Below are 21,474 nucleotides of genomic sequence, written 5' to 3'. Positions count from 1 at the left end.
ATTTGTAAGGGTACAGAAAACTCCACACAGTTGCTTTTAGGAAGGACTGAGGTAATAAGCCGGACAAAGAACTACTTTTCTTTTCAACGGATATCCATTGATCACTTTTGAATTTTTCCTTTCGCCACCATTATCTATTTTTTTAAAAAAAGATGGATTAAAATCTGGAAATTATTATTTTAATAGCGTTCCTTTTTAGTTATATGGGTACTAGAAGCTTATTACGAAAAAAATTGAAACTCGAAAAATTAAAAACGAATCGCATTTCTGTTTGGAAGGGCTCGTGTACACAATCTTGATAATCGCTACAGGGTGGGCTTTTCTCAGATAATTGGAACTAATAAAAATTAGATCGTTGGCTTAATGCATGACAAAATATAAAAACAAAGTCAGTTGCTTCTGAAGCAGGTTTGCAGAGTTCAATGCAAGGAGAACGATGCGAAAGCAGGTACTTAACCGGCAGTGCGGGAGAAAAGACGTACTCGGTACAGGCGGAGGTGTAGAGGATCTAACTCTAGCTCTTAGGCCAGGTCTACACAGCTGAGACCCTCTGAATGAAGAAGGAAAAGGGAAAACCATTTGCGCCTTTGAGACAAAAAAAAGGAAGCCAAAGTCTAACCGTTCCTTTTTAAGTGGAAACCTAGGCACTCTGTGTGTGTGTGTGTGTGTGTGTGTGTGTGTGTGTGTGTGTGTGTGTCTGTCTGTTGGGGGCCTCCTCGACTTCCCCGGAGAGCTGCAGAGCCCCGCACCTCTGGTCCCCCTCCGCGGCCGCGGGGATCGGGGGCCCAGGACTTCGGCGAAAGGAGACGGGGCAGGAAAGCGTGCACCTACCCCTGACGGAAAGAAAGGCTTCTCTAGGGAAATGCACCCCTCTCCGCGCCCCTCTGCGCCCTCCCCCCGACCCCCTCCCCAAGGCGAGAGGGGAGGGCCCGAACCCGGGGCCCTGAGCTCCCCGACGCGCCCGCTGCGGCCCGCTTCGGGCAGTCTCACCGGGTTGGGCCGGTTCCCGCGCCTTACTCGAAAGCAGGTCGGGCCCCCGGTGCGGGTTTTCCGAGGATTTGCTGAGGGAGCCGGCGGGCCTGAGGTTCTCACGCTGCCTGCGCTGAGCTGGGCACCCCCCCACCCCCCGCCTCCGGGAAACCGTGGGGCGAGAGCGTGGCTCCTGTGAATACGCTGCTCCCACCCTTTTCCGTTGGGGCGACTCTGGACGCTTTCCTGCTCTCGATGTTTCTGGAAAGACCGGCGACCAACTCCGACCCCCGTGCAGGGGCTTGGGGGCAAATCCCCTTCCAGACGACCTTGCCCAAATCTTCTTTCCTGCCTAGACCGGCGCCTCGGCTATCTTCTGGGTCTCCCTCGCTAAAAATAAAGGGAAACTGAGGCACAGGAGATGCAAGAGATTTGCTGGAATCGGGGTGGGAGATCATGCGGATGGTTTCTCGGTCAGCGGGATCCTTGGCCAGCCTGGAAGATGCATTGTGTGAAGGGGAACAGACGGGGAAGGGTGGGCCGAATGGGGGTGAAGACCATCTAGGCTAGAGACGGGGAGCTGCCGGACACGGAGCCCCCACCCCCAGGAGCCCCACAAGGAGCCCTGGGGAGGAGGACTCCGACTTGAGAGCCACCAAGCCAGCCTCCCCGGCTCCTGGTGTCGTCTCAAAAAACCAGACGCTGAAATGATCCAGACATTACAGAATTATAAACCGACTGGATTTGCCCTCAAACCGGCAATTGCCTCCCTTTTCTCCTGTCTCTCCCTTACTGGGGAGTCTCCCCTCCGCGGCCAGTTCCCTCCAAAGAAACTGCTAAATGATGGAAGATGGGCGTCAGCTGAGTAGGGCCCTTGGCGGCTTCCTCCCCTGCCACCCTCCCCCCACCTCCTCCTTCCCCCACTGGACTGGTGTGGCCAAATCTGGGAGCGGAGGGTGGGGGGGAGGCTGGGACTCTGAGTATTTGCCCAAATGCTCCAGATTTCTTTGTGTCGATGTGGCTGTGGCTGTGTCTCCCTAAACAAGAGGAGATGGCCAACAAGAAGGGTAATAACTAAAAATAAAAATAGGGGCGCCTGGGTGGCTTAGTCGGTTGAGCGTCCGACTTTCGCTTAGGTCATGATCTCGCGGTTCGTGGGTTCGAGCCCCGCGTCGGGCGCTGTGCTGACTGCCGGCTCAGAGCCTGGAGCCTGTTTCAGTCTGTGACTCCCTCTCTCTCTGACCCTCCCCTGCTCACGCTGTCTCTATTTCTCTCTCTCCTAGAAATAAATAAAACATTAAAAATTTTAAAAAAATAAAATAAAAATAAAACTTCATTAGCTTTGGGGGACTAAAATTGTGTGGGGAGGGGCGGTCCCTGGTCTTGCTTCTGGACGTACGATTAGAGTCGATACAACTTGAGGATCACTCTAGATGGTTTGCTATATGGGCAACCAACCAGAACCCTTTCTCTCCGATATTCTATCAGTAAAGGTGAGAGATTTCCCCTCCCCCGTGGGGGCGGGCGGCTGGGTGGTGGGTCTCCTGGTGGATAAGGGCAAAGCGGGCCTGACGAGCTCCCTGCAGGAGTTAACAACTCAGGTAAAGGGAAGATTCCAGCCAATCGCCAAAGAAAAGCTAAACAATGGCTCCAGCTTATTTCTCCCTGCGTCGGCTGCGCTGGCTGGCTATTTTGGTGTCCTAGAAGGCCAGCCTAGCGGGTGCTGAGCTGGGTCATCTATACCTGTGACAACACGGGTGCTGGACGATTCCAGCCCCTGCCGCCCTCCCGTCCGGCTTGCTAGGACTTTCCTAAGGATGCACAGACTGCATCCTTTTCTCTGGGGGTGAATGGGGGTTCCTCTGGATTCAGTCCCCCGGGTGGGGAAGGAATTAACTGGTTACTGGTTAATTGGCTCCTTCAAATGCTAGGTCGGGACATCTGTGTGTGAGGACACAGCTGCCATCTGTGGTCCTGTCAGTCTGTCTTTTCACGGGGGAGGGTGTGTGTGTGCTGCTGGGGGGGCCTGTCTTCATGGGGAGGGTGACCCCTCCACCCCCTGCGTTTATTAAATCCCCACACGCTTTGAAATGACCTCAATGTTCCTTTTCTTCTGAAACTGAAAATTCGAGTGAGCCAGAGACGGAAGAGGATTTTATTTCGTTTCAGTTCGTAGTCTCGGTGGCCGGGCAGTGAGTGCAAACAAAATGTCCAGGCCAAGACTCTGGCTGAGATGCGGACTGAAGGCCGCGGGGAACTGGAGGCACTGGCCAGGATGGAGTTCTGGGGGCCAGAGGGAGCTGAGGGGTTTTGGGAATCCGGCCTCCCTTTTACTAAAAAATAAATGAGTTCTGGCATCCAACTCAAGGAAGGGAATTAAAGGAAGTAAAAGGGAAAAGAGAACCAGGAAGAAAAAGCTGGAGGGGGCCTTTCTCAGCTCAGAGCTGGCTCGGTACAGGGTCCCTGGGAGGGACTCCACTTGGGGGCCAAAGACTGAGAGAAAGTCTCCTCAAGTCTCTCCTTCCTTTTCCCCCTCAAAGACCCAGACTCTTCTCTGGGGCAGGAACCCCAGACACAACGCAGAAGTCTCCCACCCCTCCTCTGGTTGCACTCTGGGTGGCTGGCTTGAATCCCTGCCCCCCCCCCCCTTAGGTTTCTACCCGCCCTGCACTGCCTTGGTCAGGGGGAAGGAGCCTGGCCAACTGGTCATTTCCAAGAGTCCCCAGACTGTCCCCTCCCCCTCCCCACCACTGAATTTCCAGATTCTCTTTATTTCTTTTTGTCCTTTTTTTTTTTAAATGTTTTATTTATTTCTGAGTGAGAGAGAGAGAGACAGTATGAGCAGGGGAGGGTCAGAGAGGGGGAGACACAGAATCCGAAGCAGGCTCCAGGCTCTGAGCTAGCTGTCAGCACAGAGCCTGACGCGGGGCTCGAACCCATGAACCATGAGATCACGACCTGAGCTGAAGTCGGACCCTTTACCGACTAAGCCACCCAGGTGCCCGGTCCTCTTTTTTAAAAAAAATATTTATTTTTGACAGAGAGAGAGTGCGAGTGGAAGGGAGCAGAGGGGGTGCGCAGAGGATCTGGAGCGGGCGGGCTCCGCACTGATACCAGACAGCCCGCTGTGGGGCTTGAACTCATGAACCATTGAGATCTTGACCTAAGATCCAGACCTGAGCTGAAGTCGAGTGCTCCACCGACTGAGCCCCCCAGGCACCCCCAGTTTCTCTTTAAAGAACCAGCTTCAGCTTTTCAACCCCAGCAAGTCAAAAAAGTTTTTAAAATGTAGATTCCTTGATTCTGGGAACCATCCCTGCAATGCTAATAGTCCTGCCCTCCCGGTGGAAGTAGCTTGTTTTTAAAATGCCCCCCGGGGGGGGGGGTGAGTAAAGAGCATTTAAGTTAGATGGAAAGGAGTTTACATCCCAGGAAGAGATTCCACATTGCACTGGAGTGACTGTCAGGACAGAAGGCAAACGTGAATCTTGGATGATAAGGACCCAGAGTCCCCAGCAGGAGGAGGAAGTGCTGCTGCCGGCTCAGCAGAAGGAAAATTCAGCATAAATTTCTTTTCTGCAGTGAGATGACTACACATGTCCTTTGCAGATATTGCCAAACAAGTGAACAAGGAATATAAGCATGTGTGTGTGTGTGTGTGTGTGTGTGTGTGTAAAACACCAGATTTTTTTTTTTTTCAAAATGTTTATTTATTTTTGAGAGAGAGACAGAGTGGCAGCAGAGGAGGGGCAGAGAGAGAGGGAGACACAGATTCCTAACCAGGCTCCGGGCTCTGAGCCATCAGCACAGACCCCAACGCGGGACTCGGACCCATGAACCACCAGATCATGACCTGAGCTGAAGTCAGACGCTAACGGACTGCAGCCACCCAGGCGCCCCATCACCAGATTTTCTAAGAAAGAAATCCTATCAAATCAGCAGTCGAGAAAACAAGACTCAATTTCTTAATACCCCTAGCCAGCTGTGTAAGCTCATTCTCCATCGCTCAGGCATTGTCTCTCTCTCTTTTGGCGTCACTGCTGCTGGTATGAGTAAGCTCTCTTTAAGCTAAAGTCACACTTCTATCCCCCCCACCCCCGAGACTTTCAAAGGATAAATACAAGTTTTGTGTGTGTCTCAGGATCACAGGCAGCCGTTACTCAGGATGGATTATGTGAGATTCAGTTTATGAGGGCAAATTGTGTTTCACACATGAGTCACCTTGAATAACCCAATAATTAATTAAAACCATGTCCTGCGGGGGAGAATTTATTACAGTCGTGGGCTTTTTATGAGCTAGGTGTAGTTTGGAAATGAAAAGTGTGAGTGCTCTTCAATGAGGTCTGCGCTCCATTCTGCACTGGCTCTCATGCAGGACCCAGAGGTGGTGGGAGGGACTTCAGCCTGGAAGGGTAGAGGGGAGCAGCTGGGTGGCCCGGCCTTCCCCCACCCCCAGCCCCTTCAGTGTCTGTAGCCAGGGCCCCGGCCAGTGCCTTCTGGAGCTCCTTCCTCTTGGAAACGAGCTGGGGCCTTGGGTTGGTGGAGGCAGCAGAGGTGGGAGCCTTGGAAAGAGGGAAGGGGGCAGAGGCTGCAGGGAGGAAGCTGGGGAGGGCTCCAGGCCCCTGGACAGTCCTTGGGTACTTGGGAGAGGGCATCCTGGTACTCCTCTCTAGGCCTAGAGGTCACAGCTTCTCTTACTGGACACCACCAAGCACAGGTCTCTTCCCAGTTGGGGAGGTAGTGTTTCGTGGCTGTGGGGGTGGTGCTTCTCCACCGGAGCGAGGCCAGAACAAGGTTGTGGCCATCTTCACCTTCTCAGCCGCCTCCAACTAGGAGAGAAACAACCCATTATTTATATATGTATAATCTACTTTCAGTCTTCGCTTCCTTCCTCTTTGTCTCCTAGCTGCCTTGTACAGAAGGTTGGGTGGAGGGAATCACTTCCATTTTGCAGATGAAGAGACTGAGGGTCAGAGAGAGGAGATGGCTAGCCCAAGGGCACACAGATGGCAGCAGGTGACATGGGAGGGACAGAAGTTCAAGCTGGCCCTGTCACAGATGCCCTAGGGGGCAGGAAGGAGTAAAGGATGCTCCTTTTACTGGAGTCTGGCTACTCCGTGTCAGAAACAGACCGCGCTCTGGTTCCCTTGGGGAGCGAGGAGCTCTCTGGGGGCACCCCCCATGGAAGGAAGTAGACAGTCCCCCGCCAATGGCAGCAATTTTGCCTCTAGGTCTGGGACTATATATTCAGTCTTGGACACTCTCTGGAAGCTGGATAACCCGATGTTTCCTCAGAGGATCGTATTCTTGGCTGTGTGGGAGTGGGGGGGGGGAAGGGAGAAGGGGGGTCTCCCGTTTTAAGAGCAACGGGGAGCCAAAACAAGGCAGGAAGTGGGGGGTTGGGGGGAAGGGAGTCTGCCTGGCAGGCTCCTGTCCTTTTGAGAGGGAGCAGAGGGCTTCTTATTCTTTTTTTTTTTTTTAATGTTTTATTTATTTCTGAAAGAGAGAGAGAGAGAGTGCGTGAGTAGGGGAAGGTCAGAGAGAGAAGGAGACACAGAACCTGAAACAGGCTCCAGGCTCTGAGCTAGCTGTCAGCACAGAGCCCGATGCAGGGCTTGAACCCACGAACAGCGAGATCATGATGTGCGCCGAAGTCTGATGCTCAACTGACTGAGCCACCCAGGAGCCCCAGTGGCTTCTTTTTTTTTTTTTTTAATGTTTTATTTATTTCTAGAAGAGAGAAAGACAGGTGAGCAGGGGAGTGTCAGAGAGAGAGGGAGTCACAGACTGAAACAGGCTCCAGGCTCTGAGCTGGCAGTCAGCATAGAGCCCGACGCAGGGCTCGAACCCACGAACCGCGAGATCATGACCTAAGCGAAAGTCAGACGCTTAACCGACTAAGCCACCCAGGTGCCCCAGTGGCTTCTTATTCTTATAAGAATAAGTTGTTTGGTCCAACATAGAGCAGTAATTTTTTTTTAATTTTGTTTTATTTTTGAGAGACAGAGTAAGCAAGGAGAACAGCAGAAGGAGAAAGAGAGAATCTTAAGCAGGCTCTACGCTCAGCGTGGAGCCTGACTCAGGGCTCCATACCACGACCCTGACATCATGAACTGGGCGGAAATCATGATTCGGATGCTAAACCCACCAAGTGACCCAGGCACCCCCAGAGCGGTAATTTTTTCTGAGGATGACCAATACTTTTGAGAATTGGGTTGACCCAGGTTTTAAATGAATAAACGGCAGGAGGAAAAGGAGAGGAGGAAACTATTATCGGTTATAAGCAAGGTGAGAGATGTATCAATCACGTGTAAGGTGTGGATTTTGTTTAGGTCAGGCTTTGGAAAACTAATCGTAAAAAGAATTTTGAGACAGTGGAGGAAATTGAAACATGGATAGTAGTAAAGGATTAGTGGTAATTTTACTATATATGATCATCAATGGAAGTTTTCTTAAAAGAAAAAGAAAAGAAGAAATCCTTATCTGTTAAACATCTAAACAGAAGTAATTTTGGGTAAAATGATATCTAGGATTTGCTTTAAAATACTTTAAAAAAAACACCCAACCCTGAAATAAAGCCAGCCAGCAGTTGATAATTATTGAGACTGAATGAGAAGTATAAAGAAAGCATTATTGGGGTGCCTGGCTGGCTCAGTCGGCTAAGCGTCCGACTTCGGCTCAGATCATGATCTCATGGTTCGTGGGTTTGAGCCCCGAGTCAGGCTCTGTGCTGACAGCTAGCTCAGAGCCTGGAGCCTGCTTCACATTCTTTGACTCCCTCTCTCTCTGACCCTCCCCTGCTCACACTGCCTCTCTCTCTCTCTCTCTCTCTCAGAAATAAATAAAACATTTAAAAATTTTTTAAAGGAAAAGCATTATTCTCTTCTGCGTATGTAAATTTTACTTCTTTTTGCTTTATTATTTACTATTCTGATATGTGAAATGTGCCGCTAGAAAACTAATTAATAAAGTGTGGGTCCATATCCCAGAGAAACACACGCACCAACTTTCACCTCCAATTTCAAGGCGTGTGAGCCATGGAAACCGGTTTGCAAACTTCAGGCTAACCAGACCCCTATTTTCCCCCAGGACAGGATAGAATTGGAAAATGACTTAGCAGATCAACGACAGCATATTTTCCACAGTGCCGGGGGTGGGGGAGTGTGGGCAGCCCAGCTGTGAGGCGCTCAGGAGTTTGGGCTTCAGACATTGGGGTGTAGGTGAAAATTTCCCAGCATGCCTCTGTTGTTGCTCAAACAGACCCAGCTCTTAAGTGAGACACAATGGGGAGAAGTAGGGTGGAGTAGGGGGGAGGTAGGGGAGTTGAATTTAGTCCCCACCTTTGTAGTTTTAAAAATCAGGAGGGGGGAGGGTCAATATTTTATTTTCCCAAACCCTTTATTTTTCCCTTTTCCCTTTGATAACTTCTCAAATATCTTATGTCTCTTTTCAGTCTGGGTTTGTACTTTTTAATGAGATGTATTTCCATTTCAAAGTCTGGAAACCGCTTGGTGTTTGAACAGGGAAGAGAAAGTGAAATGGTCAGAGCCTGGATTTGGGGCCCTAAAGACACGTGCTGGAGTCCAGCCTTCATCACTCATTAGCCTCAAGAAACGGGACCAATTAATCTCCTAAACCTTAGTTTTCTTATATACAATAAAACAAAAACAAACAAACAAACAAAACCCCAATAGTAACAACTGCCCTCTATCCAGTTCTACTGTGGGGAGGATTAAATGAAAGTGACATACAGGGCACGTACAGTCCCCAGCCCAGGGCACACTTCTTAGGATCCTAACAAGAATTCTGAAGCGGCCCCGGGCGAAGCCCGAGGGGCCGCGGGGCAGGGATGTAGGGGTCTGGCGGGGCCAAAGTGGCGTCCAGGGAACGCCGATCCTGAGCCCGGTCGCACGCGCCCCAGCGCACCGCTTCCGACGCCGCCGCACTAAGCAGGTTTTGGTCCAGCGGGAACTTCCGTCTAGACGTAGAGCCTCTGCCTCAGGGTAAGGGCTCCCAGTTGGGAGGGCGCATCCGACGGCACAGAAGTCTCTGCGTGGGTGGAAGGGTGGTCTAGGAGGAGGCTCCCACGCTCCCCAGCTGTGCCTTCGGAGGTCAGGACGACCGGTCCTCGGGACGCTTTGCCATCCAAGAGCGGGTGGGGAAATCTCGCTGGGTGCGGTGTGTTCCGCTACAGTCCTGAAAAATCTGCCTGACCCGGGTGTTTAACGTGTGTGCGGAAGAAAGGGAAGAAAGGCTCTTGGAAGAAAGCGGGAAAGTCTTTAGGCCACCCTTCCTCTTGATGGAGAATTGTTCCTAGGATCCTTGGTTCCTATGAAATTTCCTTTCAGGAGGGAGCCGCCTAGCCCCCTGGCGCGGATCTGAGACCACAAAGGGCCCCTGGAGGAGGAGCTGGTCTACCATCCATCTTTGGCGGCTCTGGTTCAAGCCTTGGCCAGCACCCCTGGGACCGGTGATTCCTGAGGCTAAGAAACACCATGCAGATGGGCGAGCAGGGGACAATGAATGACGCAGAACCTAAAGGTAGGCTGGTATGGGGGAATTCCAATCCAAGGCTGGAGGGCAAGCACCCCCCACCCCCCATCCCTGCCTGCATCAACCAAAACACACACGTGTAACCAGAGATCTGAGCTGGATGGACCTTGCCAGATCGCGGGGGTTACTGAGGAATTGGTAAGGATGGAGAGATGGGGCGGCGGTCTGCTTACCAGGGCTCTTCCCCAGGCCCCCATCCAGGCCTCTAGGGCTGAGCCCCGTTCTAAGGGAAAGTTTCCAGGCTAAACCTTAGGAATAGGAAACTGAGAACCAGCCATGATCTTGCTCAGTGTGGGGCTGGAACAGCCAGACGTGGAGTCCCTCAGGAGGGCGTCCCTGAGAGGGCGTGCCTTTGTGGCCGAGCTTTGGCCCTGTAGGGCCCTGTAGATGTGCGGCCAAGCTTGCAGAGCTTCTATATAATCATGTCCCAGTCAGCCTGGCTTTTGGGACTCCCCCAGAGCAGACATGGAGAGGGACAGTCAGGGCACCACTGGAAGTTCCCACAATGCATCTGGCTTCCATAGCTGTCCACCTTCCATGGTCTCAATCTCTCCTCCTCTCCCAACATGGCAGCTCAGAGCTGCCTGGAACCACAGGACCGGCCATTAATTCTGAGGTCAGTTCTTTCTGGTTTGAGCAAAACAGCTTCTTTCTCGGTATCTGCGGTCCAGCCACTTGAGCACATAGCTGGCTAAAACTGAATGATCTTTAAGAATCCTCCCAACCCCAAATGCCCACTGACCAGTTTGAGTAACTACAGAATTTGGGATATCCTATTCTTCAAGGGGAGAAGAGAGAAAGGGGAGCCCCACAATATCCCCCAATCAGAGATGGCCCTAATTAATGAATCCATAGGAGAAAGCTTTTCTACATGCTTAAGCTCCTAGACCGTTAGCCCTTGGTATTAGTTTTTACACAGTAGCCTCCAAGATAAAAATCTGCTCCCAAGCGCTTACCCGAGCCATATAAGCAACTCGAGAGGGGAGCAAAGTTCTTCATGTCTCTGGGGAAAGAGTTCTGGCATCCGGGGCCAGTATCGCAGCTACCAGTCTCCTCTAATTGTGGACAGAGCTATAGACTCTGTGGAGACCAAATACAAAACAACTTTTCTCTTTGGGCAGGAGAATTTTCAATTTAAAATGAAAGGCCTTACAACAGCCCTCTTGGCGCATTGGGCAGCGCGTCAGTCTCATAAAATGAAAGGCATTTCATCTACCCTCTCAGAGCTTTTAGAAAAGCCCCAAAGGAAGCTGGAGGAGGAAGAAGTACTAGTTTAAGCCAGAAATCCAGTGCTGGAGCTCTGCTCCAGCTCCATGTTAATGGGATCTCACGTTAATGGAGGGATCCCAATATCAGCTCTGGACATTTAGGGTCAGCGTAGACAGACGGCCGACAATCGGCCAGATTCCTCCAGATTCATAACATGTTGGTGTCTGGGGTAAATGGCTGGTCCAGAACCTTGGTGGCTTAAGATGGGCTTTCCTCCAGGTCAGAGTACTTAGGTAGTAACCAGGAACCATCTGACATTCATCTCAGGCTGGAGCTGAGATTCAGAGAAGCAGATGGTGTGTGTGTGTGTTTGTGTGTGTGTGTGTGTGTGTGTATGAAATGCCTGCTTTTCTCCTCCCCCAACTTTGTTTCTTGGAACAGATAACTTAGTGGAAATGGAAAGCAAAGGGAAAATCTTTCGCTATAGAGGTGGCGGAGAGAAAAAGAAGGTGGGGCCACAAGTGGATCAAGTTCTCGACCATCGGAAAGGTCGCAGGCCTCTCAGTGAGGAAAATGGAAACCAGAGCAAGAAATCAGATCTCTCAAACTGTACTTTCCCCAATGCCTCAAACCTACAGCTCCACTTTGGGCCAATTAGGTGGGTTTGCACTTGAGGAGCAAGGCCCTTGGTGCTGACATTGCACTTCATTGCGGGAAGGAAAACTCAGTCTTGTCTCTAGCAGGGTCTGTGCATTAGCAGCCCTGAAAGGAGCCAGTGTTTATCCTGATAATTATCATCTATGGCCCCACTCACCCGACAGAAAAAACCAAGGCGGCGATGGGGTAGGGAGGTTGTAAGCGACTGAAGTTACTTTCTTGAATTTGAGGGTAAGTTTTTCGATCTATTCCCCATTCCTCGGTCCCATCCAGGACCCCAGGACCGCAGGGACTAGAACAAAGGAAGCCGAGTTTCTCAGGACCCTGAAAGCTGCGGCAAACCCCAAAGATGTTGGCTGTGCGTCTCCACTTGAGGGTCCCACTGCTGATACTCCACTCCCAGTGTGTGCAGGAGTGAGGGGGTTACAGGGCTCCTCTGGGCTTTAAAGGATGAGGGTGGAGGAGGTGATCTCCCACACCAGTTTGGTCCCATTTAATGGGCTACTGTGGAGTTTACACCCTGGGGCTGACTGATCCCAACTGAGTCAGCCCGGGATGCTTTACCCACAGAGCCAGGTCTCAGGGCAGGGCTCCCTCAAGAAGCCTAATAACTGTGCCCTGCCCTAGATCCTCTCAGAATAACCAGTGGCCAGCCCAGTGGCCTATTTGTGGCTCTCTCCAGGGTTTTCTTCCCCACCAACGCCCTCAACCTCCAGGAATGCTCCCTCCCCTGTTCCTGCCGCTGCCAATCCTCAGCCCAAAGTGACTGCTGCACAGGCTTAGAGAGCCTGTCCAGCCCTTCCCTCCTTACACAGGCAGAGGGGAACACGGAGGCTCAGAGAGGGGAAATGACTTTGCCCACCCAAACCTTTCTTTCTTTCTTTTTTTTATGTTTTATTTATTTCTGAGAGAGACAGCGTGAGTAGGGGAGGGTCAGAGAGAGAGGGAGACACAGAATCCAAAGCAGGCCCCAGGCTCTGAGCTAGCTGTCAGCACAGAGGGCTCGAACCCACGAATGGCGAGATCATGACCTGAGCCGAAGTCGGACGCTTAGCCGACTGAGCCACCCAGGCGCCCCCACCCAAACCTTTCTTAAGACTGTGCTCTGCAGTGCCACCCTCTAGGCCCCAAATTCCTAGTGGTTTGGGCCAGAACCGCACTGGGCTCTTCTGGGTTGGGTGCTGGTGTGGGTGACTGAGGCCGTTCTTCCCAGTAAAGCCCAGGGCCCGGGACTTTGGGGCCGGCAGGGCTTCTAACAGGACACACAGCACACGCGGCAGGCCTTCTGGCCCACAGCTGCAGGACCCAAGACTGGAGACTCCTGGTCTCTTTTCAGCGGCCCTCAGTTCTGCCCACCCCCGTCGTACTCTCCCCCTCCCTCCCCCTGCTCCAGACCCCACTCACGGTTCTGGTTCTTGGGCTTGGCTAAGCGCTTCTCTGTTTTCCAGGCGCCATCAGTGCCCGAGGAGGAATCGCGTCTCAGATCTAGTGTTCCGTGCTGGAGGCCATGATCGGCTCATTGTGCCGCTCTCTCCTACACTCACCTGCCTCTAAAGCTCTTGAGTTTGTCCTGAGACGGTCCTAATCCCGGGATGTCTCCAGATTTCTCTGGGTGGGGAGGGACCGTGGAGGTGACAGTGATCTCCTTTTTGAGAGCTGTGCCTCCAGTCTCCGATTCGTGTAGCTCCTGGACCAGGCCATCAATTTGTCCAAAAGACTTTCCTCTAAGGTCAGGAGGGGCTCAGTCTGAACCAGTTCAGAGAGAAGGGCCTGGGTCCCCTCTCATCCCCAATCTCTGGCAGGGCTCCGCAGGTGGCGACCCGCCGCCAGGCCGCCCTGCAGATTGACCTTGCCAAGGGCAGCCTCCGGCCGCCGCTAAGAGCTGCGGCCCCATAGGCCCCTTCCAGACCTCGGAGACGAACAGTGGAAAATTGAGAGAACCAGAAAGGAAACAACGAGTGTGTGTGTGTTGGGGGGAAGGAGGCAGAGAAAAGTAAATCGGAGATAAGAGAGAAAGAAATGGAAACAAAATAATAAAGAAATAAATGAGAAGGAAAGACTGGAAAGGAGGAAGGAAGGAAACAAGAGAAAACGAAAGAAAGAAAAAAGAAAGGAGGAAGAAGCAAACAAAGAAAAAATAGGGTAAGGGACAGATGGGGAGAAAGGGACCCAAGGGTAAATAAAGGAACACGGGGATGGGGAGGGGGGAGAAGGTAAGCAATAGACACAGAAAGAAAGAATGGGAGAAAAAAGGCACAAAAAAAGAAAGGTGATTAAAATCGAAGGAAAGAAAGGCAAAAAGGAAAATACAAACATAAAAAAAAAAAAGTGCCAAGAGACTAAAGACAGACGAAAGAAAATGCAGATAGAAAGAAAGGATGTTAGAAAAGACGAGAGAGAAAAGAGCACATCCCATTAGGCCCTTTTCATAAAGGAAGCGACTCCAGGCCCGTATGGGCGGTGGAGCCCTGACCTTTCCAGAAAAAGAACTGTCGCCACCGCAGATAAATTTGCGTTGTTCTTCGCGGCCGATCATACACGTTGTTCCAGGTGGGAGAACAAAGACACCGGCGCTCACCTTGCTTTACAAAAAAATCATACATAACTTAACAAATGCCCCAAGTGGGCCGAGGAGGCGCCTCTCGCCCCCTCCCCCTCGCTGGCGGTCCCGGCCCGGGGCGGGGGCGGGAGCGGGAGCTGACGAGGTTCCAAGTCCCCGCGGCCAGAACCCCTGGGGGCGCGGCGGCCGCGCTCAAAGGCCCGGCTGTAAAGGTCATAGGCGGTCCGTGGGGCTGCGCTGAATGGGCTCCCGGAGGTAAACAGACTCTTAACTTTCAACTTGGCCTTGACCTTCCTGGAGGTGTCTGGGCGGTATGTAAAGGAGCAGCTGAGGCTTTCAGCGGGTTTGGCTGGGTCCGTAAAGGGAGCTGGGGGGTGGAGGTGGGGGACGGCTGGGGGTCCTGGATGGTCTGCATCGAGGCAGACACAAAGGAGTCTGGGGCGGGGGTGGGAGGGTGAGGGGGTGAAGGATTGGCTCGGCCTGGGCAGGCTGGGTGGGAGGTCAGGAGGCCTGGGCTGCCCTGAGACCTCAACCCAACTCACTTCGGGCTGGAGGGACGATTTGGAGGCTCTGAGCCTCAGTTTCTCTTTGTGGAAATCTCAGGCGTACACAGGGCTGAGAGAGGTAAGGAGGAGTGACCGGTGGTATTTACGGCAACTGTCCTTTTCTCTTCAAATAAGAAAAAGGTGGCTGTAGTTCATTAGACACAGATACCCAGAAACACCAATAGAACTCGTATTTATTCAGTTTATAAAATGGTTTCAAGTGCAACATTCCATTGAATCTTCACAGCATTTCTGTGAAGTAGGAATTACTGTCCCCGTGAGGAGACAGATAATTTTTACAGATGAGGGAATTAGTCATACCTTATCTGACTTCAGTTAACGTCTATCACAGGTCACAGACAGATGCACTTACGTATACATGTACAAGAAATGGGAGCACACGTCATGTGCTAATAAATATGACATCCAGAACGATTTCCTGGGATCTAGTAGATACTAAATAAATTGCAGAGCACAACAAAAACAGAAACAAAAATCCTAGAGTATTTGTATTGAAACATATGTATCTGCGTACACGGGCATCTCTGGCACAGCTGGAGAGCTTCGCCCCAGCAAGGTGTGGGTTAATCACCTCTGCATTCCAGAGTAATGCAGAGCTAAGTGCATTTCCATGGACCCGAACCAGAACATACCCCCAAATCACAATGGCAGGCGGTGTTGCTAGGAATCCCTAAATTCTTTTATTTTTTTTCCCTTCCCAAAACAGAGATAATACTGATGCACAGGAAGGCGCAGAATATCAAGTGTACAGCTTGAATCTTCACAAAGTGAACACGCCCACGTAACTAGCAAGCAGCTTGAGATCAAGAACATTTCCAGCACCCCAGAAGGCTTCCTTATGTCACCTCTCAGTCGGGAAACTCCAACCCAGAGTAAGCTCTTCTGACCTCTATCACTGTAGATTAATTTTGCCTGTTCTTGAACTGCACAGACATAGAATCATACAAAAGTCACTCTCTTGCGTCTGACTACTTTCATTCACATATCTGTGTGGTTCATCCATGTTGTTGTAGCAGTAGTTTTTTTTAATTGATGTGTAGTACTCCATTCTTTAATTACAGCATGATTTATTTACCCATTCTACTACTGATGGACACTTGGGGTGCTTCTGTCTTCAAACTACAGTGGATTCAGCTGCTTTGGACATTCCGGTACATGCCTTTTGATGGACATAAACATTCATTTCTGTTGAGGATATGTCCAGGTATGGAATTGCTGGGTTATAAGATATGATTAGAATTATCTATTTCTAAATTTAGGGATTTTTTTTTAGTGTTTTTTAAAATTTATTTCTGAGAGAGAGAGAGAGAGAACAGGGGAGGGTCAGAGAGAGAGGGAGACACAGAATCTGAAGACAGGCTCCAGGCTTCGAGCTAGCTGTCAGCACAGAGCCCGATGCAGGGCTCAAACCCACGAACTGTGAGATCATGACCTGAGCTGAAGTCGGACGTTTAACTGACTGAGCCACCCAGGTACCCCTAAATTTAGGGATTTTTTTTTTTTAGACTATGATCCTTTTTATTTTTTATTTTTTATTTTTATTTTTACAAATAGTTTATTGTCAAATTAGTTTCCACATAACACCCAGTGCTCATCCCCACAAGTGCCCTCCTCCATGCCCATCCCTCCTCCCCCCCACATCCATCAGTCCTCAGTTTTTGTCAGCATTCAAGAGTCTCTCATGGTTTGCCTCTCTCCCTTTCCCCCACCATTTCCCCCCTTCTTCTCCCGGTTGGTCCTCTGTTAAGTTCCTCCTAGTCCTCCTATACGTGCACACATATGATATTTGTCCTTCTCTGCCTGACTTATTTCGCTCAGCATAACACCCTCAAGGTCCATCCATGTAAATTTAGGGATCTTATGCCTGTACTGTCACCTATGGTAAAAAACAAAAACAGTGAAAAGAAGTACCTGGGTGGCTCAGTCAGTGTGAGTTCAAGCCCCACGTTGGGCGTATAACATACTTAAAAAAAAAAAAAAAAAACACTGAAAAAATCGTAGTCTTTAGTTACAAATCCAGATAGTTCTGCCTTTCACTATCACACAAGCAAGAAGCTATGAGAAGAAACTGGAAAGCATCCAAAGAGATATCTCCTCCCTTTTCTCTATGTTGTTTTCAAATAAAATGAAACCGAGTGAGGATTTTTTGCTTGGTGTCTTCTATTATTAGCAATGTCCGTTGAGGGTGAGCTATAATCTTCACTACAGCCCCAAGGCTTGGGGGGAAATTCCAGTTTGCATGGGCGCTCTCCTGAGAGATGGCTCAAGTTCAGGTTCAGGTTGGTAAGGTTGGGCATGGCTGAGCCCTCCTAGAGTCAAGGCGGCCTATTCTATATAATCACCATGACTCTGGTGTGGAATGGCAAAGTTCTTGCCTTCTCCAGAAAAACTGGGGGTTCTAGAAAAAGTGGATCCAGAAGGATTTGATTTGGGAGGGGTAGGGAAGGAAACAGAAAAACCCCTGAAGAATTGTGAAACAAATTGGGTTGAGTCTTCTGGATTGCACTGTATACAACAGGTCTCAATGGAGGAGCCTCCAACAATTCTTGCACTGCTTGGGACTCTCTCCCATCCAGCTTTCCTTCTAAGGAAATGTAAACCCTGGAAAAAGCAGATAAGGGTCCTGGGCTTTCTGGACACTCAGTTTGGGTTGGAATGTGCCAGGGCCACGGTGAGTTACCTGGGCCTTTTGGGAATTAAGAGGAGACGTGCAGGGTAGAGAGCTTAGACATCTTCGCACAGGGTGGCCTCCTTCTTTCTTGGGGCCCAGCACCCCGGCAACTAGTGTGCTTAGCCAGTTAGGTCTGGCTTCCCAGAAATTCCATAAAGGTGGGCGGGGGGGCGGGAAGAGATCCTCTTTTCTGGCTGCTACTTCAGGATTTTATAAGATTCTTTCCCACTCCTGCAATCAAATTCTCTCTTTCCCTCTTGGGGCTGTCGTCCCTCGGTCTCTGCGTCTCTCTGAATATACAAGTCATGTGTGTCCTCTCTTCGTATCTCTTTCCTCACCCTTAAACGGAAATCCGGACCCCCTTTCGCAGCCTAAGGCTAGAAACTCCATTTCCCCTTCAGATCTGAACGTGGCACGTCCCAGGCTCCAGATCTCCCGTCTTCTTCCGAGCTCCTGTCCCCTCCCTCTCCTGCCCCACCCGACTCCGGGAGCCTGCGGGGCGACGGGGGCGGGAGGGGGGCTGGGGGGGAGGGGGCTTCCCAGGCATTTCCCCGGGCAGCCCAGTACGCGAATCCGGAAGAGGAGGGGCACCTGGAGTGAACCGGGTTGCTTGCACCCAGGACCTAAAGCCAGGGGCTCCCAGGAATACCCTCTAATCCCCATTTCCCAGCCTCTTCTGGTTCGGGCACATTCCCAGGTTCCCCTTTCAGGCATAGAGCGGCCTCCCGACTCCCCTTCCCCCTACCGCCCCCCCCGCAACCCCATGAGATGCACACTTTATAGGGAGAGCTTTTTATTCTCTCGTTAAACCTGCCAAAGCACCGGAGACAGAGAGCCAGGGAGGGAGAGGAGGCTGCGGAGGTGGGGCCGGCTCCTCTCCTTCTCTCCCTCCGCCTCCCTCTTCTCCCCTCCCCCTGGACGCGGAGCCGGGTAGCTCCAAACTGGAAAGCAGCGAAAGGACACTTCCTCTCTGTTCTTTCTTGTTTTCAAATGCAATAAAAGCGAGGGAGAGGGAGAGAGGGATTTAGGAGAGAGGGGGGGGAGGAGCATAGGGAGGGAGAGGGAGGGAGGGACGGAGAGAAAGGGAGAGGAAGAGAGGCAGAGAGAGAGAGAGAGAGAGAGAGAGAGAGAGAGAGAGAAGCAAGGGTAAAGTATTTTCGCAATTTGGGCCGTGAAGATTTTACTAGATTCTCGCCCCCGGGCCGCAGCCAATCAGCGCGCGGGCCCTGGCACCTGCGTCTGCTGCGTCAAGACGGCCGGGCTGAGCGAGTGCAGGCGCCGAGCGAGCTGGGAGCGATTTAAAACGCCTTGGATTCCCGGGGCCTGGGTGGGGAGAGCGCGCTGGGTGCCCCCTGTCTCCCCCACCCCCGGCACCCCATGAGCCGACCCTCGGCCCCATGGAGCCCGGCAGTTATGCCACCGTGGACGGGGCCAAGGACCTGGACGGCTTGCCCGGCGCGGGAGGGAGTCGGCACCTAGTCGCCCCCTCCCCACTGGCCAGCCACCCGGCCGCGGCGCCTGCGCTCGTGCCCGCCGCCAGCTATGCCCCCCTGGACCTGCCGGGCTCTGCGGAACCGCCAAAGCAGTGCCACCCTTGCCCCGGGGTGCCCCAGGGGGCGGCCCCGGCCCCGGTGCCTTACGGCTACTTTGGAGGCGGGTACTACTCCTGCCGGGTGTCCCGGAGCTCGCTGAAACCCTGTGCCCAGGCGGCCCCCCTAGCTGCCTACCCCGCCGAGACTGCCGCGGCCGGGGAGGAATACCCCAGCCGCCCCGCCGAGTTTGCCTTCTATCCGGGGTACGCGGCACCCTACCAGCCTGTGGCCAGTTACCTGGATGTGTCGGTGGTGCAGACTCTGGGCGCCCCCGGGGAGCCTCGCCATGACTCGCTGCTGCCTGTGGACAGTTACCAGCCCTGGGCCCTCACCGGGGGCTGGAACGGCCAGATGTGTTGCCAGGGAGAACAGAACCCGCCAGGGCCCTTCTGGAAGGCAGCATTTGCAGGTAACTTGCCCCACTGCTTTGGGTCCCCTTGGTGCTGAGTGCGGGTCGTAGGCCTCACGGGCACTTGTGTGGGAGAAAGTGAAGGGATCTTGGGGCTGGCGGGGAGGGGCCTGTGGTCCTCTGTTGGCTATTAGGACTCTGAAGGAGGGCTTTAGGCTGTTGGAAAGCCTGGATGGAAGCCCAAGAGGGTCCCTGTGCGGGGGCCTGGGCTGGGCGATTTCTGCAGCCTGTGGGCCACCAAGGCCCCTTCATCTCCCTAGGAGCCTTTGGGACCAGCTTCTCAATATGTCAGAGTGTTGGGTTCTTTTTGCTGTTGACGGGGCCCAGGCTGCTCCTACCTCGAAGATCCCAGGTTTAATTCTGCCAAAAGGCTAAATGACTCTCAATGTAGTGAGTTGGGGGGGGGGGGCGGTAGGAACAGAGATAATGGATGTTCTGTAAAAAAATACCAGCCCTCGTTTTCTCTCGGTGAATTTTCAGCTTCCACAGGAAAATGTAGATTTCCTGCTGTCATAACTTAGGGGTATGTGTGTGCGTGCGCTGTGTGTGTGTGCGTGTGTGTGTGTTGGGAGAGGGGACAGAAATGTGTTCCCTTCTGTATATAATTTGCCCGTAGAGTCCATGAGAGTGGCCAAGAGTGTGAAAACGCATGTGAGGGTGGATGTATGTGGCCCTGGGCAAAGGTCTGGCTGTGAGTGATGGGTGTGTTTGCGGACTTGCCGGCGTGAAGACAGTGATAGGTGAGGGTGATCTGCAGGAGCCTGGGCTTTCCAAGCCTCGTAGGTGGTTAGAAACCAGCCGGAAGTCCTGGTGTCCCGCTGTGCTTTGGGAGAGGGGGAGCCCACGTGCGTCTGAAGGGCGATCTGGGTGCTCCCTGATGATTACTTAGCTCGTAGGGCCTGGGTCTGCGTGGGGAGCTTGCAGGCAGAGGTCTGAGGGCAGAGGTCTGAGCGTGGCTTTCTCTCCCTCCCTCCTTCCGCCGCCACGCAGATTCAAGCGTGCAGCACCCTCCAGAAGGCTGCACCTTCCGACGTGGCCGCAAGAAGCGCATTCCTTACAGCAAGGGGCAGCTGCGCGAGCTGGAGCGCGAGTATTCCGCTAACAAGTTCATTACCAAGGACAAGAGGCGCAAGATCTCCGCGGCCACCAGCCTCTCAGAGCGCCAGATCACCATCTGGTTTCAGAACCGCCGGGTTAAGGAGAAGAAAGTCCTCGCCAAGGTCAAGACCAGCACTACTCCGTGAGGGAGATCCCTGGCTGGGGAGGTGGGGGCTTAAGGGGAGTATCCTGGGGAGACGCGGGGAGCCTGCCAGTTTTAGGCTACAGTACGAGACTGTACTGAGGAGACTCTAATGAGGGGCTCCCAGCGATTACACTCGTCACAGGCCACCCCTCTTGGGCTGTTCCTCAGGGATGGCCTGGGTACTCCCATATGTTCTAGGAAGCCAGTGAGGCCCAGAGTTACAGTCCAACCCACCAGAGTCACACAGCACCTAGAGGACCTAATGCCGTCGTCATAATCATTCATTCTGGCCATGGCAGTAATCACTAGCGCCAGAATGAGTTCCCATGATAATTAGCCTCATATTTTCTATCTAGAGCTCTGAGGAGCACTTTAGAAACCGCTTGCATGGATTGAGCTGATTGTGAATAAACTTGGAAGGAGACCCCGGCAGGGAAGCTTCCTCTGGATGCCCTTCCATTTCCAAATCCCATCCCCCACCCAGTGGCTGCAGCAGAGAGGAGAAAAGCCACAGCCCTGGGCCGTTGCTCCTTCAGCATTCTTCTCAGACACCTGAGCAGGATGGACAACGCTGGCGGGCACCACCCCCTCCCTCCCAGCACACCCCTAGGTTGTACTGCGTGGCCTCAGAGGTCCCATCCTTAACGCTTCGATTTTGTCCTTGTGTGCAAACGAGGCGGCATGCTGCCCTCCTGAGTCTGTCCTTCCTCGAGAAAAACTGAGTTTCAGAAAGCGCCTGGAAAATTCCCCACCTCTCATTCCCTCCACTAATCTTTCCAAGACTTCCCTTAGCATTCCTGATGGTTCTCTCCAGGTTATGATCCATTGGGAATTTGGAAGCCACATGAAATAGGTATCGGTGGCCTTGTAGATGTGCCTCTCCCAGGCACATATGGTTACGGAGCTAGAGACCAGTGTCCTACCCTATGGGCGGACACGGTCCCCAACACGCTGGACTCGCCAGGTTGGAGAGAGAACCAGAAAATGGCCCTTCACCACCCGCTTGACCCCAGGAGAAGCTTGCGGGTCTCGGGCTTGGGAGGAG

The 21,474-nt window shown here is 52.4% G+C and overlaps 1 protein-coding gene and 1 long non-coding RNA gene across 2 annotated transcripts; one reads left to right on the top strand and one right to left on the bottom strand.

Annotated features, from left to right (window-relative positions):
* Positions 1-5,231: 5,231 nt before the first annotated feature.
* LOC120229128 lies at positions 5,232-19,079 on the bottom strand. The gene is made up of 3 exons (XR_005527673.1): positions 19,015-19,079; positions 5,668-5,798; positions 5,232-5,373 (listed from the first exon to the last, which is right to left on the bottom strand). It is a non-coding gene; the product is annotated as an uncharacterized LOC120229128 (long non-coding RNA).
* HOXB13 (homeobox B13) lies at positions 18,583-20,430 on the top strand. The gene is made up of 2 exons (XM_039227923.1): positions 18,583-19,186; positions 20,177-20,430. Exons 1-2 carry the CDS (start codon positions 18,583-18,585, stop codon positions 20,428-20,430), a joined length of 858 nt encoding a protein of 285 aa, XP_039083854.1.
* Positions 20,431-21,474: the final 1,044 nt, after the last annotated feature.

The sequence above is a fragment of the Hyaena hyaena genome, unplaced genomic scaffold, assembly GCF_003009895.1.
Source record: "Hyaena hyaena isolate Hyena2069 unplaced genomic scaffold, ASM300989v1 scaffold_29, whole genome shotgun sequence".
NCBI lineage: Eukaryota > Metazoa > Chordata > Mammalia > Carnivora > Hyaenidae > Hyaena > Hyaena hyaena.
Note: the sequence above shows the minus strand (reverse complement) of the source record. Positions and strands in the feature narration are given on the sequence as shown.

Excerpts from the sequence above, each read along its gene's own strand:
- HOXB13 (XM_039227923.1), top strand. The coding sequence starts at position 18,583 with ATGGAGCCCGGCAGTTATGCCACCGTGGACGGGGCCAAGGACCTGGAC. Across the intron at positions 19,187-20,176 it reads CTGGAAGGCAGCATTTGCAG|ATTCAAGCGTGCAGCACCCT; the intron begins GTAACTTGCCCC and ends GCCGCCACGCAG.